The 13,708-nt window shown below is 41.5% G+C and overlaps 1 protein-coding gene across 9 annotated transcripts in view; it reads left to right on the forward strand.

Moving 5' to 3' along the window:
• st3gal3a (ST3 beta-galactoside alpha-2,3-sialyltransferase 3a) overlaps window positions 1–13,708 on the forward strand; it is a 38,803-nt gene that overhangs the window by 14,879 nt on the left and 10,216 nt on the right. For 4 of the 9 annotated variants that reach the window (XR_012947784.1, XM_076079328.1, XM_076079327.1 and 1 more), the window contains exons 6-9: window positions 2,045–2,108; window positions 2,864–2,992; window positions 4,591–4,686; window positions 6,313–6,499. Coding sequence is in view for 8 of the 9 variants with exons in the window: in XM_076079328.1 (XP_075935443.1) it covers window positions 2,045–2,108; window positions 2,864–2,992; window positions 4,591–4,686; window positions 6,313–6,499 (476 nt within the window). In the remaining variant the exon portion in view is untranslated. Of the gene's footprint in view, window positions 1–2,044; window positions 2,109–2,863; window positions 2,993–4,590; window positions 4,687–6,312; window positions 6,500–8,219; window positions 11,277–13,708 lie in introns of those variants that run through there. The other 5 variants (XM_076079335.1, XM_076079334.1, XM_076079330.1 and 2 more) reach the window with 3 other exon arrangements.

Consider the following 13,708-nt stretch of genomic DNA (forward strand, 5'->3'; position numbering starts at 1 on the left):
GTATTTGGTCAATAACAAAAGTTCATCTCAATACTTTGTTATATACCCTTTGTTGGCAATGACAGAGGTCAAACGTTTTCTGTAAGTCTTCACAAGCTTTTCACACACTGTTGCTGGTATTTTGGCCCATTCCTCCATGCAGATCTCCTCTAGAGCAGTGATGTTTTGGGGCTGTCGCTGGGCAACACGGACTTTCAACTCCCTCCACAGATTTTCTATGGGGTTGAGATCTGGAGACTGGCTAGGCCACTCCAGGACCTTGAAATGCTTCTTACGAAGCCACTCCTTCGTTGCCCGGGCGGTGTGTTTGGGATCATTGTCATGCTGAAAGACCCAGCCACGTTTCATCTTCAATGCCCTTGCTGATGGAAGGAGGTTTCCACTCAAAATCTCACGATACATGGCCCCATTCATTCTTTCCTTTACACGGATCAGTTGTCCTGGTCCCCTTGCAGAAAAACAGCCCCAAAGCATGATGTTTCCACCCCCATGCTTCACAGTAGGTATGGTGTTCTTTGGATGCAACTCGGCATTCTTTCTCCTCCAAACACGACGAGTTGAGTTTTTACCAAAAAGTTCTATTTTGGTTTCATCTGACCATATGACATTCTCCCAATCCTCTTCTGGATCATCCAAATGCTCTCTAGCAAACTTCAGACGGGCCTGGACATGTACTGGCTTAAGCAGGGGGACACGTCTGGCACTGCAGGATTTGAGTCCCTGGCGGCGTAGTGTGTTACTGATGGTAGCCTTTGTTACTTTGGTCCCAGCTCTCTGCAGGTAATTCACTAGGTCCCCCTGTGTGGTTCAGGGATTTTTGTTCACCGTTCTTGTGATCATTTTGACCCCACGGGGTGAGATCTTGCGTGGAGCCCCAGATCAAGGGAGACTATCAGTGGTCTTGTATGTCTTCCATTTTCTAATAATTGCTCCCACAGTTGATTTCTTCACACCAAGCTGCTTACCTATTGCAGATTCAGTCTTCCCAGCCTGGTGCAGGTCTACAATTTTGTTTCTGGTGTCCTTTGACAGCTCTTTGGTCTTGGCCATAGTGGAGTTTGGAGTGTGACTGTTTGAGGTTGTGGACAGGTGTCTTTTATACTGATAACGAGTTCAAATACGTGCCATTAATACAGGTAACGAGTGGAGGACAGAGGAGCCTCTTAAAGAAGAAGTTACAGGTCTGTGAGAGCCAGAAATCTTGCTTGTTTGTAGGTGACCAAATACTTATTTTACCGAGGAATTTACCAATTAATTCATTAAAAATCCTACAATGTGATTTCCTGGATTCTTTCCCCCCATTCTGTCTCTCATAGTTGAAGTGTACCTATGATGAAAATTACAGGCATCTCTCATCTTTTTAAGTGGGAGAACTTGCACAATTGGTGGCTGACTAAATACTTTTTTTCCCCACTGTATCTCTCAGAAAGAAGCAAAAAAAAAAGGTGCATTTCCATAAAAGTGGCATTATTTCTTTTTACTGAACTTCTTGAGCTTGTCGGCTGGCTTTGTGTCTCGAGCAACAACACAAGTCAGTGTATAGAGGAGCTATTGGAGCGTGCCTAATAACAAATTGCCATTCAGGACTCACTTCCCTGCTGTAGAGCAGATGATCAGATTTTATTTTGGAGCACCGTGCTTCATGCTGTCATGGCTCTCTGCAGGTTGCCTCTCATCAGGCAGAGGAATGTGTTGTATAAAAAGGCTTCTCCCTTTCTCTTCAAAGCCCTCCCATTCTGCCCAGTGTCTCACACTATATGCATCGCTCCCTCCAAGGACCTAGCGGACTGTCTATGGGCTCCCACCTTGCTCGGCCACCCATCTGTAACGCTTGTATAACATTGTGACATGAAGAAGTGTCAGCCCACCCAGCCGCTGGCTCCCAGCCCTAACTCATTTATCACATCCAGCGTGTGTGCAGGAGATGAGGGCATCGTCGCTGGATGGAGTGTGGAGGGGGAGAATTATTTATCTTTCTTCGTCATCTCACTTGTTTTCTCTGTCTGCTTCTGTCTCTCTCTCTCTCTCTCTCTTTAACCTGCAGAGAAGATCATAGATATTCTCCTGTTTGCTACTAAGAGCTATGGCCTTGGGGAAGAACTCGACAGGTGAGTCGGCGCCCGTTGTCCCGTCATGCTCTGATCCACTTAGTGCAGTCATCACAATTTTCCCTTCGGAAAGTCAGTGTATAACATTTGAGAGTGCACACACATTCAGGAGCTTTAAGACCAGTCCATTAAAAATCGCTTTATTCACCAAATGTATTTGTTTTCATCAGGGCCGTGTCTGAGGGTGTTTCCACTATTTTAGTTCATCAATGACACTTCTGTACTGTGTTGTATTCCAAAATCAAACCGAATATTTGAATGGTGTACAGTTTACAAGAGGGATTTAAATCAAATCCTTTGCATTTGATTGCCGTGCTAAAAAGTGGGCGGGCTTAGAATGTAGCCGGAGGACTGCCTCGTGCAATCAGACCTTTTCAGATGTGACTATCACTAATAGTTCACTGATAAAAGCACTGTTTACATGACTGGGGATTATACAAAGAAGGCCAATTTCTTTTTAGATGCTTCAGAAACAGGAGGTCTTAAAAATCGACATTTCAGTAAATATTTTGCAGCCAAATCAAATAGTTTACAGGATATTCAAACTTTGTTTCTTTATAATGCATGCAATACTTGACATCTTTCTTTACAGTTCTTGTATAAAGGTAACAAAGTAGTCCATGAATATGAGATATGAGTTTACAGATAATTACAATCCCTCTTCGTCATAGTGGACGTTGGTTTATGCCGTTTTGCACTTAAAGTCTATGGGCATATCTATGAGTTACACTCGTAGTCTTTTTGATTCTTCACAGTTCATTTTGTTTTTTTCTGCCCTCTGGAGTTTTGGAGAATAATGCAACGACCAGCACGCTGAACATAAACGCCTCCGTTCATGCTCGAAGCTGGCACGGCGTCTGCGGAGGCTCACACTACAGCGCCAAGTGCGAGTACAAACACAGCTTTTGCCGCTAAAAGCAGCAGAATTATTGATGGATGTGTGTCATGATGTTATTGGTTAAAATTGGTCGGTACTAGCTTACATAAGCATGCAACATATGTTGTTATAAAGGAAAAGAGATGATTGGATTTGTATTTCAAAATAAAACATTTTCTTTGCATTTCTTGTTAAATAGGTGCACAATATGACCATGGGTGTGATCCAAAGGAGTTAAAAAAAAAAAGTTTTTATTTCATCTCGACTTAAATTCACCCTTAAATTATAAAGTATAGAAAACTACACAGTCATCATCTTTTAAGACACGAGTGTACAAGAAAAATACAAATGCCAATAAATACAAAACATACAGCAAAACAGACAGCTTAAAAATAACTTTATTCATAACTATATTCATTTCATTAATGGGTAAAAAGGTTGAATCTCCATTAAACAATACAACAAATTCTGTAATTTTTCAACCAAATTTAAAAGACACAGACACTGTGTCTGTCTCCTACACTGTCTCCTACTGTGTGTTTATGTATAACCTGAACTAACTCCTTAGCCAACCATCAGCTTACTGAAGCTCATATTGTTTTCAAAAAACTGCCCTTTTTTGAGAAAGCATGAACTCCACTGCATTTTACCGAAATGGTTTCAAATGTAGTTCTTCATTTGACCCTCTTGGACTTAAAATGCCTGAGGTGGAAATCAAAAATCCTCTCTTCTTCAGCGGTAGCTCCTCTAAATCTGCTGCTTCCTCTCCATATATTTGACTAAACCATGTGTTATAGATTCCAAACTAACTCTCCGTCCATGTGCCCTGAATGTCCAACATTCATGACCGGATCCCAGATCAGTTGCTTAAGTAACAGCGTTGTTTGACCCCACTTTGTTTTTTGTCTTTATATGGAGCTCATCAGTCTGGCGGACACTGCGCACCGACCCTGTTTCATCAGCCAGCTAAGACAATTAGGAATGTGTTTATTTTTCCACCCAGAATTAAGCAGCGTAGACTAAACACTGCACACATGTTGTACTGAGACTACAACATGATATTATGATCATAATATCATAAAAGAGTGACACATTGTTAACTGTTAATGCCTAAGAGAGTAATTTACTTGAGTATAAATACTGACTAAAGAGCTGTGGCATTAATAATCCTCAGAAATCTTAGTTCTCTATATTAAAATATCAGTGGCTGCAATGAAGAATGAATGAATGTAAAGAGTTGGTTGAATTTCGTTCCAGCAGGTGGTTTGTTTTATTTTTTATTTTTTAAATTTCCTGGCAAAAACGACATCGCCGACACAAAATAATATGTTTTCAGGTTTATACTGAAATGCACCAATCGGAATAATTATCCAACAATACTTTGCTAAATATCAGTCAGGACAGTTTATTAATGGTGTAAAAGAACAGGATCATCTTCAGTAACTGAGTTTAAGAAGGCCACCAGTTAAGGATTCATTCATTTTATTCATGTTTAGTCAGTGACGCAAACATATTTGTTTCAACACACACCTGTTAGTGTCTTGAAAAAAAACCAAACGTATGGGGTAAATGACTGGAGTAAAGTAGCACCTCTCTGTGTTACAGCATGAAATGCAAGACGTGCATTGTCGTGGGGAACGGAGGAATCCTGGCCAACAGGTCTCTGGGACAGAAGATCGATGAGTTCGATGTGGTGGTCAGGTACGTGGGGACACAGACGTACGATACAGACCGGACGCACTTTATAGAGACTCTTTTTTTTTCTGGAGTCAAGGGTCTTTGTGTCAAAGACTAGATGGGTCATAATTATGTTAGTCTAAAAGAGAATTAAATAAACAAATCAATTAATAGAGTACACTGTGGCCTAATTGTAACGCCTAGTTATATGATAAGTTACTGTCTCATCAGTTGTAACATATTACTTTGACAATAGGGTAAGAGTGGGAAAATATATAATAATGGGGAAACCTGGTGAACAACTGCCCCAATACCACAATCCAAAGCAAAGGTCTGAACATTGTGTCAGAAACAAACTGCACAAAGTTGGGTTTTATTTTAATAAGAAATGCTGTCGTTGTTATTCATGTAATATATCATTGTGGAGCTCTTTTTGCGCTCTTTATGGTGGAGCTAATTATAGGCACATCGGAGCAATATGAAGTCAGTTAGAAGAGCATTTTTACAATTTGCCCTATTGCATTGTTAGAGGTCAAAGGTCACATTCTGTAGTCCTCAGTGTCATTTAAATGTGACTGGTAGATAGATTAGAGTCAAAGCTTTAAAGGGACATATGAATTGATGATATTCTGTGTTGTTACCCTCTTTTATACTGGCTCTTTGTAAAATGATAAACAATAAATAAAGAAGGATAAAAGAGTGTGTAATGATGCAGGCATTGAGGAGAGGAGTGATAGCTCATGGAAAGCTACCACTGATGCATGCATCATGTATACATCACTATGAGACCTGGTGCCTCCAGAATTGGTTACGATGGACACATTTTGGGGTTCTGGCTCATGTTAGCTACACTCTGAAATGATGTGACGTAAATAAAACAACAGACCACATTAGGTTTGCTAAGACTTGTGTGAACAATCAAACTTAAAAAGCTTGGCTGAACATTAAGGACCTAGCTTACTTCTGACTTTAGTCCTCGACCCACAGTTAGCCCTGTTTCTGGTACTAGAGGCGGGGCCTCCTAGTTATCCTGCACCGGAACCACCTGAAGATCATCGGGTCCCACAAATGTTTAGGACTTTAACTACAACGGCCTTCAAATAGATCCTCGGAATATATGAATAGAGTTGGAGTGGAGTTTTATTTATTTATCTCAGTGGATATTGAAATGTATTATTATTATCTTCTCCAGGAGGATCATGTGATGTTGCACGTGTGCATGAGCACCATTCTAGTTTGGATAAATAATAGCTTATTGATTTATTTTATTGCCCACTTAAAGCTTTAAGGAGAGGTATCTATGTTTTTTATTTGATATTCATTTATTAAATACATTTCTTACTTTTCATTCATTTATTTACTTGTTTGTGTATTTTATTAACATAATCATGACACATCTGTCCGGTATCCAAAGACCGAGGGTAAAATGTGTGTACAAATTCTAAAGCATTGATGATGGACCATATATATACAGTATATATATATATATATATACATATATATATATATATGTATACATATATACATATATACATATATATACATATATACATATATATATATATATATATACATATATATATATATATATATGATTTGATTATTTTGGGCAGGACATTTCATGATTGATTTAGCAGCTGTGTGTTGCAGGTTGAACGAGGCCCCGGTGAGGGGCTTCGAGAGAGACGTCGGCTCCAAGACCACCATGAGGATCACCTATCCAGAGGGGGCCATCCAAAAGACAGAGCGCTACGAGGCTCAGTCCCTATTTGTCCTCTCGGCCTTTAAAGCTCTGGACTTCAAGTGGCTCAGACACATGGTCTTCAACCAGAGGCTGGTAAGGCAACAGCGAATGCAGCTGTAGCCAGGCAGTGATGGGGGGGTGTACAGTGAGAAGGTTTTTAATGCACATTTCTGATTTGTATGATTTAAAACCTGAGTGGAAACACCAAGAATTCACAAATATCACGACAAGTCAGAAACTTTTCTGCACCAATCAAATGTGAAAATATGTTGAAGTAGAATTATATTTATGATGTTTGCATATGAATACTAACCTACCAACTTGGCAACACTGTAATGTGTCGGGGCCTGCATGTGAGTGAGGGGGCGTGGATAGCTACACAATTCATATTTTAATTACATATTTGGGCAGTAGAAAAAAATGCTCTGTGGCTATAGCCCAAATGCCAGACCCTTAAGATGCTCCTGGGTAACCCTGTAGCATCTGATCAGAAATATGTTTTTAAGCCCTTAGCAGATTTGGGCCCTGAACAAATACGTTTTGCCCTCTTGTCCACACGCAAATAGTTTTAGAACGGATATGTTTGCCTGATTATTAAAAACTCCGGTTCCTTGGACTTTCATCGCTTTATACTGTAGAGTGACACTGAGCAGCAACTCCACTTCGGTGACGTCACGATGACTGCGTCCACTTCTTGTATACAGTCTATGGCTACAACACAACAGATGTTGAGGATGACTCATTTTCATTCCTGCCACCTAAAAGAGGCAAAACATTTGAAGTTACATTACACACAAAGTAAAGGGTAGGAACTTGGCGTAAACAGCATTACTAATCTTGAAACCTATATTTTTGTTTTACCGTGGAGGAGGAGAGTTCACAGAATGAATGTTGACCCGACAACTCTGCTACGTTTTAATCAAGGCCAGAATAATCTGGGCGGCTTTGATTGCAACTCAAGAATCCCCAACAATGCCAAAGGAATAATAGACCAACAGAAGAACATTTTTCAGTTAAATTAGATTTCTTTAGGTAATAGCATAGTTAGTAAGTAGCGAGGCGATTTACAAAAAGATCAGAGTGATGCTCCTCATTGCAGGTACTCACTTTCAGAAACCTTAGATTGTAGTAGAGAGTGAGGGTTACCTTTGCGTGTGTGAACATAATAATTACATACCTGTTTATGAATAGTGTCCCACTGTTTAAGCTTTTAGTAGTTATTGTAAGCCTCAACATCAACCCAGCATACCAAGGTTGCCTCCTCCACTGCTGTGGCTACAAGCTTTATGGTCCTACATGCATGAGTGGGAATGTAACACATTCCTGCAGCCCGAGTCACAACATACCTACTTTGTACTCCCTCTCCGCTCCGCCCTGACGGGGGAAACAAACGGGGGTCAAATGCTCATAGAGGTCTAAATAGATCCAAAAGGAAGTAATGGCTGTGATCAGCTGGTCGTTTATCTGGAGCAGACTCACACTTCTGGTCTTGTTGAGCAACAAACGCACAGTCCACCTGTTTGGACAGAGTGGTCTGTATCAGTAAGCTTTACACATAGTGAGCTCTGGAGGGAGGGGACAGGAATTGAATACACTCATCTTTTTGTTTATCCATCGGTTTACCAGCAAAAATACATTCTTAAAAAAACAGATTTGGAAACGTACTTCAGGTATACCTTATATATCTTATTCCATTGCTTAATTTTGATTGATGCACCTTTTGGAGAAGTGGTAGCAACTTTGCCGAATATCAGACTCTCAGTACTGAGAATCCCCCCCGACGTCTAATGCATGCCTATCTGACTCCAACCAGAGAGTGGGGAGTAAGAGACCTCAGCTCCGATGCACATCAGAAAGCAGCTGTCACTCCGCTGCTGCACCGGAGGCCAGAGAAGCAAGCCAGGGCTCCGTGTGGCTGACTCCGGGGTGGTCCTAGTCCTGGATCATGTTTCGCCTCCACTGACAGGTGGAAGTCTGTACGCTGTTGCAGCTGTATTGCTGCATCCCTCACCCTTTGTTGTCATCAACAGGCCCGTGTCTGTGTCACAGTGGAAGTGACTAACATTTTTTTTAGCTATTGCTGCCATCCACACCATGCTCCATCCCATGCTCCATCCCATTTATCTCTGGGACCTGAGGCCTGTTTTTTACACCTCAAGTCTATCTTTTTATTTTTACACATGCATTTAAACATGCTTGTAGAACCCACATACTTCAAACATTTTCATTGCCGAGCAGCCAGAAAACAGAAAAGAACATCGCTCCTTAAAAACTGCTTTCTTCGTGCATATAAATGAATGTAGTTGAACGGTTAGTTATTTGTGGTTTCATCTGGAATCTTTCCCACAGTCAGGAATCAGAAAACACACGTGAATACATGATTTAGTATTAATTGTGAACAGTAGATCTTGTGTCGGTGCATCCATAAGGGCCTCAATACTGCATTATTATGGTCCAACAATGTCTGACCCCCCCCCCCCCCCACACACACCCCTTTACACTTTCCTGACAGCAGAATTGTCAAAGAAAAGACGATCCAAAGCTCTCTTTTTTGTCTTTGTTTTTCTCACACGTCTTCTTCCGTCACTTTTTGTGTGTGCAACTGAGTTTGTACGATTCATTGAGCCAAAGCTACAGAGACACACACAGACAGAGTGGTTGGCGATGGGCCAGAGAGGTAATGTGAGGCTGCCTGGAGGAGGTTTGGACAGCAGGCTTTTCACCACGAAGTCCAGCGTGGACATCTAGGACAGATTTTCAAACAACATACAGAGTATACTGAAGTCTTAAATCTCCTCTCCTCTGTAATCGCCCATGTACGTGGTCACTAGCATTGGCAGAATGGTTCTCTGTTAGCATTGTGTAAAGGTAGTACAAGCGTACTGACTGCGGCTTAGTTGGTAAAACGGTTAGTCCTTTTAACTACAAGTTTGGCGGTTCGATCCCCGGCTCCTCCTGTCCTTGAGCGAGACACTAAAGCAAGACACTGAACCCCAAGCTGCTCTCCGGGTGCTTTACAGCAGCTCACTGTCAATGCTTAAGATGGGTTACATGCTGAGATCAAATTTCGTGTATGGACCTGTATGTATATGGAAAATTAAATAGTTGAATAAAACAGTAATGGTGTTAAAGGACTTTGAAGCTGATGAGACCAGCTTCATTTACAACAACACTTCAGGGCGGGGGGGATTAGGTTCCCTCCCTTAGAGCAGGGGAGTGCAGACAGCACACCAGTTAATGGACACACACACACTGATAGGGTATGAATGGGCAAGTGTTGGCTGGAGGAAAACAATAAGATACTATTGATGCTATAAGACAGTGATTCTCAACTGGTGGGTCGCGACCCAAAAGTGGGTCGCGGACCCGTTTTCAGTGGGTCGCGGGCCTTTGCCTGACAAAAAAAAAAAAGGGATTTTATTTTGAAGGGCATTTTTTATTCAGCGGAATTATTCCAGCATTTACGGCACTTGTTCAGAGGTGCAGGAATCACGCAGACCAATGCGTTGTGAATCACATCATGTGATGCAGCTCAGCCAATCAAATATGGGTATTCTGACAAGTTTCCTGGCTTGAGTGAGATGTACACACACGTGACACACGGGGCTGAGACGAGGATATAGACAGCAGAGCAGGACTATTGAGGTGTGAGTTGTGAAAGTCAAATCATAGGATGATCTCCAAAAGAGAAAAATGGCCAGAGAGACCAGAGTCATTAGACTCTGACTGGACAGACTCATATAGGTGAATTCTTCCAACACTAATTTCTCTTTTTAGAAGATGAGAAAAATATAATATTGTGGCTTTATCACTTCACCCTGAATGAACTGAATTTAAAGCTGCAGGGCAATTCAGTGAAAATAATTTTGCTAAAATGAATTTCGTTACATAATTTATTTTTTAATCCAGCTGTTATTTTACTTGAAATGAGAAGAACATTTATTTATGTATTTCTATGTATTATTTATAATCCATCCAGTTAAATTTGAAAACTGAGAATAATAATTGTTAAAATATAATTGATGTGTACTTTCTTTTACTTTTTCGTTTACTACACAGAGACGTTACTACTACTAGACTTCTTTAATATAAATATACCCAAATTATATATATATATATATATATATATATATATATATATATATAATTTGGGTCGCGGCTTGTCATTAAGGGGTGATGGTGGGTCCCGCAGCCAGACCAGTTGAGAACCACTGCTATAAGATAAGGAAAGATGCAAATCAGACACGAGAGCTGGCATTGTGCTGTACTGTTAGGACACAAATGACTTCCATAATGACCGACTTCCTTGGACGGCGTATTATCCACAGAAAGCATCAACACATTTTTACATTATATTAGAGGAGAATAACTCTGCATATCTTATCTTAGAATCTTTGTAAGTTTTATTTTTTGTAGAATTACTTTTCAATGATAAAACAAAGTGCCTGCAGCCGTGCTAGCAGCTCTGTGAAACTGTACTGAATGCTAACATCAGCATGCTAACATGCTCACAATGACAAGGCTAACATGCTGATGTTTAGCAGGTAATATATAGCAGCTCAATTCTGTATGGACTTTGCTTGGCAGAACAACTAGTGTGGCTGCAGACAAATTACATATATACTAAACTTTGTTACTCTTTGTTTAAGTTCCTCTTTGTTTAAGTTACTCTTTGTTTAAGTTCCTGTGGAAAGGGTTGTACATGAATAGAGCTGCAATAGGGAAGTGCCTTAAACCTGCATTCTTTCTAATGGCCAACAAGAGGCGACTCCTCTGGTTGCAAAAAGAAGTCTGATTGTATAGAAGTCTATGAGAAAATGACTCTACTTCTCACTTGATGTATTCCCTCAGTAAACATTGTAAACAAGAATTTATGGTCTCAATCTCTAGTTTCAAGTCTTCTTCAATACAGCATGATGTTCATTTAGTAAATGATGGTCCATTTAGAGTCAAACAGACCATAAAGCAGGGTATGCTTTAGGGCGCGGTTTGAAAACGGAGAAGGCAATCCAAAGAGTTTGTGGGTGAGTCTCTGTTTGCGTGGACAACCTAGGTAAACCAAATAGCCTCGGCTACACCCGGTGTTACATTAACAAAATGAATGGAGCTGAAGTTTTGGCGAACATATTACTCTGCTAGGTATGCTGACGGTAACGGCATGCAAGACAAGTATGTCAATGTGAGTTGCCCTTAGTGTAGGCTGTAAAAACACAATATCAAATTGCTTATAGTGCAGTCAATGAATTCACTTTTTTTTTGCAAAAGTGGCAGACCTGAATCAAATGTACAGTTCCATTACATTTGGTGTCAAATGTCCTTAGCAAGGTCCTATTTGTTATTCCAAACAATTGCAAATGATTCAAAAATATCCTAACTTGATAGTAAGTATTATGTTTTGTAATGTTTAGTACGAAACAATCTGCCTTCTCAATTCTACAGCCATGTGTGGAAACTCAAGCAGTTGAAGGCTACTTTCCATCACGTATTATCTGATTTTGGTTTTGGTCATGCAGACGCACGTGACCTTTCAAATATCGCGTGGCAACGTTTAGCCTAAACCTTCCATATACTCACTTAATTTCTTTATAGGGACACTTTTACAGACAAGAAATGTGAAAATAGTTATAATTTGTTTTGGTTACGGAAGAAAACAAACTCTTTCTCTGAAAAATAAATTGTGTTTCTCATTTCATCAAAAGTCCTGCAGCCCTGACACTAGTAGCTGCTTTTGGGAAGAAGTACCGACAGCAGATACTGATGAACTTTGTAAAGCTTGTGCCACTAAGGTAGAGATCAGGACATGATGCTTTTGGTGGATGTATCAACATGGCCTTCGCAAAAGGGACACCGCCAAAAAACTGGGCGGGGCTACCTTGTGATTGACAGGTTGCTACCACGTCGTTGTCCGCTCTGGAAGTTGTCCGTGTTTTCGTCTTATAACGTCAACCCTTTCATAGTGTGTTTTCACTTCATGAAAGTTAGTTGTAACATTTTGGTTGCCTAAAAATGTCTTATTCAGCGACCGATTGGACTTTGCTTCTCCCTCTTGTGTCAAGATGGCGAACACCAAAAAGCAAGATAACCAAGATGAAAAAAATGTCAAACTCCAGGCTTCAAAACCGTAGTCTACAAACCAATGGTTGACGTCACGGTGACCGCTTCCACTTCTTGTATACATATATGTACTGATGTTAGGTGTCTTAAACTATCATTAAAGGAATGTGAGAATTGCTTGTCACATCCCTTGTCACAGTCTGCTGTGTGCAGATGGGTTTTCCACACACTGGTGTCCTACCAGTGCTGCCAGCAGAGCAGCGGTGTTGGGTTTCCCGCTCGGATAGAAGAGCAAAATGGTCTCAGCCAGACAGGATCACCACCTGATCTGTCAGTCGGAGCTCACAGTCTTAACAGGGCAACATCACTATGCTAGTAAGCTAATAGCTCATATCACTGCTGTTGGGTTTCTCCCTCCTCTTCACTCCAGCATACCTGAGCGAACTGAGAGGCAGGTATCCCAGTAACTGTTCATAAATAGACATCAGGACTGCCGGGCAGGCTGCTGGTAATTAGGTTAATGATACAGGGGCTTCCTTCTCTGACTGGCTTTGTTTGCTCCGCTTGTTTTTCATCAACGTTTTAATGACGTTGACCTCTCCCCCCAGGCCTCAGCTCAGGCTATTGCTTTCACTGGGCTGCTTAAGCACCATCATATTTTCCACCCCTGTCCACTTTGCACACCATCCTGCCAGGTGATGGTACAAGAACTGATAAATATTTACAGTGAATATTAATGGTAGTGTAGGAGCGTGGAAAGAAACAAGGAGGCGAGGATTCCCTTTGGCTGCACCTTGTGGCCGTTTATTTCCATCCATACAAACATGTCTTCACATTCACTTCCTGCCACCCTTTAACCCCCCCTGTCACCAGGGTTACGCCCCTTTCCTTAAAGGGGCCCCGTGAATTCGGTCGTCCCCTACATGCCTCCCCCCAGAATTCACCAAGTCCTGAGATTAGTCCCAACCATTAATGTCTCGGGGCCCGGATCAACCGACCAGCCCGACTCTGTGTCTCTGGGGCCGGAAGCAGGACCACCGTTGAAGGCCCCCTCCGGGTCCTGTCGTGCTGAGGTGGGAGGGCACGAGGCCGCCCCCGCCGTGGGGGTTCCGCCAACTGTACCGGTTGGTCCAGGTCTAGATGTGCTGGTTTAAGGCGGTCAACCGCTACGTACTCCAGCTTGCCGCCCATGTCGACCTTGCAGGTTTTGTCTCCGGTCTCCAGCACCCGAAACGGCCCAACGTAGGG

The sequence above is a fragment of the Anarhichas minor genome, unplaced genomic scaffold, assembly GCF_050575085.1.
Source record: "Anarhichas minor isolate MPS153535 unplaced genomic scaffold, ASM5057508v1 ptg000071l, whole genome shotgun sequence".
NCBI classification, from domain to species: domain Eukaryota; kingdom Metazoa; phylum Chordata; class Actinopteri; order Perciformes; family Anarhichadidae; genus Anarhichas; species Anarhichas minor.